Raw genomic sequence first — 6,092 nt, 5'->3', positions numbered from 1 at the left:
AGAGTAAGCATTTTAAGAATAGTACTGCCCGAGTGCTTCGACACATCCTCTATAAGCCCAAACACTAATCTACACAAAATGCCACGGAGTATTTGGATACTTAAACCAGTTGAATAGTTATTTTAAATCATTGTTATTTGATTTGCATTTGAATTTGCTATGAAATAGCAAGATAAATGCACCAAAAAATATATACCGGTATTACAAAATAGTACCATGGTAGTAGCACATTTTCTTTCAAACATGCATATTTTGCATATGTCCCATAGTAATACCACTATTATTTGAAGCACCTTGGAGTGTCATGTAAATACTATGGCAAATAAATACAGTAATCATAGTACCATGGTTTATCAAAGTAGAATTACAATCTGATACTACACTCACAAAAGTGCCCCTATTATGCGATTGTGTTCTGTTCGATTTCTGTGTAACCGGACCGGGTCAAATTGACCCTAATTGGATTCAATACAATTCCTCAAAAATCACACTATGAAAAACAACAAAGATTTAGATACAAACTGTAAACTTTTAATATCAACATTTGTCAAACATTAAAAAAACATTATATCTGAAAATATGATTTCTGAAAAATTTTTGAAAAATTTTTTTTAAACAGTTTTGTTTTGACAAAATTGGAAAATAAACAGTATACTGATTTTTTTTTGCATATATTTTTTTTTACTTTTTTTATTATTATTTTTTACATTTTATGCTTTGAACATCGTAACTGAACAATTTTTTTTTCTGTATAATGAAATTTTTTCATTTTCCTAAATTAACTTTCCCTAGTTTCCTAAGACCTATTTTCCTAGTTTCATTATTCACTCACCGGGAAGTGCGAAAACAAACATAACAAAAACATACATCAAATAAATGTATTTAATTTTTGGCTCTGTGAAGCTGCCTTTGAAAATCCTACATAAAGGTTTTGGTTAAAAGCTAGGTATTTTAGATATTTTGAATATTGAAATGAGAGCTTATTTTACTATCTGTGTCTGACAAAGATTTTCATCTGTAATTTGCAAATAATTCTGAACACTAATTTTAGCTTTTTCAAGTGTGTTTGGTTAGGGTTAGAGCACTTTTAGATGCACTTGCACGTTAGAACTGGAGTTGAAGTGCCCTTACATACAGAAAATATATGTTTTTATTTTGTGTCTGTACAGTTGCTTTTGAATGGCTGTCTATGAGGGTCAAATTGACCCGCGAACATCACGAACGAAACAGTAATTTTGTTTGTATATGTCAAAACACATCAGCATGTTGAAACTTTGCATGCATGTTCATCATGATAAATGAGAAAAAGTCACAAAATATCAAGACAAAAAACAAAGGTTAACCAGTATTTCCAACAACTTGAAAATCGAAACGGGTCAAATTGACCCGCAACATAACACAAGGGTTAAAGGTTTCTAATTTTGTTTTGGAGGTCTCCTACAATAGGTTTACATGCATCCAAAGTAAAAAAACACTTGAATGTTCTCATAATATACGTGGCACATCATCTCATTTCTCAAAGAGTCTGAAAACGGTTCGTTCGAAGATTCAGTCTCTCTAAACCCCTCCTTTCCAAAAGCCTACTCTGCTCTGATTGGTCAGACAGCCCAGTCTGTTGTGATTGGTCTACCGCTTACAGCTATTACCATCATTTGAATTTCAGCTCCTGTGGTGCTCCAACACATTCTCATCCTTTGGCGTCATATAGGTGACGCCATATGACATTTCGTTGAAATACTACGCACATGGCACCCTTTAGCGTGAATATAACACGCACTGTTATGGGTAGGTTTAGGTCTGGGGTAGGGTCTGCGTCTCATATTGACGCTAAAGGATGCCAGTAACGTGTATGACGCCTTGGGTTCTGCGTGTTATATTCACGCTAAAGGTTGCCATGTGCGTAGTATTTCAACGAAATGTCATATGGCGTCACCTATATGACGCCAAAGGATGAGAACGGGCTCGGTTTCCTCAGTGCTTGTATACACACAGTGATACGAACAGCAACGATGGCTTAATTTGTTTTCTGTATCAATTCTAGCGCGAGAATTGCATATAGTGCTTAGAATGAAGTGCATTCACAGCGCTGAAAACAGCGTCTTCTCGACATGCTGACGACACAAACCAAACTCTTCCAGGCCTCAGCTACAACTACAGTGTTTGAGTAGACGTTGTTCGTGGGAAGCCAATGAAGACCATAGGCTGGCATTATTACGGAGGTATGTAACAGGAAGCGAGACTGGAATTACTGACGACTCGTTTCGGCAGTTCAGAATCAACTCTTTCTTTTAGGAGACAATATCTTTATTTGTTGTGCAATTTGATCTTTAAAAACTTTTCTGACCTTTTACATTCACAAACAGCTATTGCACACAGCATGAAAGGTGATTTTCGAAAAAGCATATAGGGGCAATAAAAAAAAAAAAAAAGGTTCCAAAAGTGGATTTTCGCAGCGATGACATAGTAGAACCATTTTTGGTTCCCCAAAGAACCTTTCAGCAAACACAGTTCTTAAAAGAACCATTTCATTTTCTCACTGTGAAGAACATTTGAGTAATCTAAAGAACCCTTTTCCACTATAAAGAACCTTTTGTGCAATGGAAATATTTATTTAGGTCATATTCTGACATTTTGCCAATACTGTTTGCATTTTATGACCTCATTTGCTCATTTATTTTCTATAATTTCTATTTTCTTACTTTCTATTCATTTTCCATGAAGATGAAATAAATTCAATAAATAGATCTAAAACACTTTTACAACTATACACTTTATACAAACATTAGCATGCTATACAGCGATCAGGCATCTTCATCACAGGTATTGCTCCTGGAAAGGAAATGGCGGGAGACATTTGGACTTGTCATCGGCTGTGGTGATGCAGGCTAGGTTGGGCAGACATGGGCATGTATGATGGAGTCTCTTCCCAAAAAATGGCACCTAAATAGAAATGAAAGATTATAAAAAACAGGAACATAAAAAAAAAATCATAATGAATGTGAGGAGGAAAGTGAGGAAATGAACCTTGTGGCTCATTGGATGACAGTCTTCTCCCTTCTGACCCATTGGGATGCACATTCGCAGGCTCCGGATCCACAGGCTGACTGCACAACACATGCCACCTCCACACTGAGAGTCCTTCTCACATGCCTACACACACACACACAGGTCTTAGGGCTCTTTCTCATTATAAATGCATCAACATGTCCCCTTTTGACTCTAGTAGCAAGCATATCAGTGATGTTCAGTTCAGTGTGTCCACCTCATCCACCATACAATGTATTTTTAAAGCTATGTATAGTAAGCATAAGCCCATGGGTGGCATAGGATTTTCTCTCATGGATCCAGGCTACTGGTTTGCCCTGACAGGCCGTGTAGGATGATGGTCTCATTGTGTTTGAAAATGCCATGCCTCCATCTCCATTAGGCCTGGGGTGTTCTGACAGCACTCTCGCATATTTTGAGAGCGCTGTAGGCTTTACTGTCCTGACAGGTGTGAAGGAAATGCATTTGAGCATCCTAACACATTCATGTCAAACAGCGCGGCATCTCTGCTGACCCTAGAAATGCTCTGTGAGTTTAACTTTACAGTGGTAAGGAAGGATCGATTTTATGCATGCATGAATATTAGGGACGCACCGATATGACAATTTTGGCTGTCACCGATAACCGATAATTCTTTATATTTGAAAGACAAAAACCGATACATTGGCCGATAAATCTAAATCCAAATTTTTATATAATCACATAAAGTGATTCCAATCATATTTCAAGCAATTCAAAACCATTATGGTGAACAGTGCGCATCTGAAGTGTCTCAGCTAAAGGAAAAAAATCCATTATTTATCGGCTTTAATATATCGGCCAAATTTTCTTATCAAACCGATAACAATATAATTAAAATTGAACATATATCGACTGATACCGATATGGTGGCCGATATAACGTGCATCCTGAATATGTGCAGTGGAGTATTAAATGTATTGTTTTATTATTACATCACATTATTTAATTGTGTGTGCACTGGAAACATGCCATGTTAAAAGTGAAATGAAAAGCTTTGATTTGTCTAAATGACAGTCTAACATCAGCTATTGGAGTTAATAGCCTTTAGCAAACTGATTTTGGTCAAATTTATGTTAGGAAAGGTTTTCTAGGTATTATTATATATTAACAAAAATAGTTTTGTACCTTTTATGAAATCATCTGCCATGCATTTTTTGCTTTTCTATTGATACATAATGACCAGCAAATCCCATATGGTAAACTTTTGTAAGATTGAGGCTTGATGACAACGAATGACTTGACTCCTTTAATAAGTTAACATAATAAAATAAAAAAGCATTATGAATTTAAAAAAAAAAAATCAACAGTCTGTATTGTTCCTGAACCAAAAGCAAACAAATAAACAAATAAATATAAAAAAATAAATAAATCATATAAATATACATAATGTATACATTTAGATGTTTACTGTTATGTGAAACTGCTTATTCAGGGCAGTACTAAATAAAAAAAACAACATGCAATTTTTATGATCCCTCTTATTTTGTTAAAATTATCAGCATTTTCTTCCATATTCTGGGGTATGCAAACTTATAAACAGAGCTCTTCTATCTATCTATCTATCTATCTATCTATCTATCTATCTATCTATCTATCTATCTATCTATCTATCTATCTATCTATCTATCTATCTATCTATCTATCTATCTATCTATCTATCTATCAATACACACACACATACATGAATAATAAACAGAAATCTCCCCTCAGTTTTACTCCAATGATAGTTCTACACTGCAGAAATAAAATATACAGTAATTTGTTCTACATAGTTCAACGTACACATCAATGGCACTTAAAATGTATAGATTCAGTAAATAATTGTAAAGAAATACCTCAAATGAAATGTATAATTCAATCAAATTTGACACTCAAACAGTGATTTCCAAACAATATTACTATTAGGATTGAATAAACAAAAGAATTAATTTAGTGTTCGTGTTCTAAAGTGTTCTACAATATTCAATCCACCAGCCTGGACCTGCAAGTTGTAAGGGTCACTCACCCCGGTGATGACTGCAGTCGAACCCAGAGACACCAACAACAGGCAGAGAAAGAAAGAAATGTTGGATGTCATGGTCTTCAAACGCTGGTTTCACAGGTTTCTCTCCCCTGGGGAGGGGGATCCAAGCGCTACAAAAAAAAAAAAAAAAGACTTTAAGGCTTTGTCTTTCTTCAGGTGCCAATGTCCAACAGATACAAAGGGTTGTCACGTAATATGTGAGTATATGTATGTATGTATACTCCAAAACGTGAAGAGGCAGCTTCTCAGTTGTTCTGATGAGGGACGGATGGTTTATAAGCACTGTCCTTCATTCAGAGTTATCAGTGAGTCACGTCTTTATACGCGAAAGAGATGGAGTATGAAAGAGAGGAACAAAGAAAAACCAAGGTAATACAGTCGAACCCCCACTGCCCACCTGCCTGACACACAGTACACACCTCACATCCTAATTATAACATTCCCTTAAATATAATGCTATGTTAAATAAATAATAATAATTTGACCTGCAAAACCTACAATAATTCCCAAGGCCACTAAACCTGTTTAGACCCAAATTTCATTTCACGCCACACAAAAGGTGCTTTTTTCTCCACACTCCCGGGGCCTTTTTATGGTTTTTTTTTTCTTCTTCAATATTTGGTTTAATAAGAGTCTGAAATGGCAATGGAAAAAAAATATGACAAAGGGAAGCTATGAATGGTGTTGGTTCACAAGGCCAGGGATGGCAACGTCACATGCAAACGTCCTTGAGCACGAAGAACGGTAGTTCAAGGTGGAGAATAGGTTGAAAACATCCTTTACGCACGGCAAGGAATGTGAAAGACCTGCCTGTCCAAATTGTGATCACACGAATTTAGAAAGCACCCAAAAAGATAAATCAATAGCTTTTCAATCTCAGAATTTGGATATGAAACTGAAAGGGTGCTGGTAATGACAGATACAAATACTAAATTCTTTCTTTTTATTCTGTAAGAATGTCCCACCTTGCTTTGCTTTTAGGTATTCAAGTGATAAACAAGTA

General features: G+C 35.7%; 1 protein-coding gene across 1 annotated transcript; it reads right to left on the bottom strand.

Annotated features, from left to right (window-relative positions):
• Window positions 1-2,801: 2,801 nt before the first annotated feature.
• On the bottom strand, window positions 2,802-5,210 carry prok2 (prokineticin 2). Its single transcript, XM_056253677.1, has 3 exons — window positions 5,072-5,210; window positions 3,025-3,150; window positions 2,802-2,940 (listed from the first exon to the last, which is right to left on the bottom strand). Exons 1-3 carry the CDS (start codon window positions 5,141-5,143, stop codon window positions 2,815-2,817), a joined length of 324 nt encoding a protein of 107 aa, XP_056109652.1. The 5' UTR covers window positions 5,144-5,210; the 3' UTR covers window positions 2,802-2,814.
• Window positions 5,211-6,092: the final 882 nt, after the last annotated feature.

Source organism: Rhinichthys klamathensis, unplaced genomic scaffold (genome assembly GCF_029890125.1).
Source record: "Rhinichthys klamathensis goyatoka isolate OS25496 unplaced genomic scaffold, OSU_Roscu_1.1 h1tg000109l_1, whole genome shotgun sequence".
In the NCBI taxonomy this organism is placed as follows: domain Eukaryota; kingdom Metazoa; phylum Chordata; class Actinopteri; order Cypriniformes; family Leuciscidae; genus Rhinichthys; species Rhinichthys klamathensis.
This window is presented reverse-complemented; position numbering and strand designations above follow the sequence as displayed.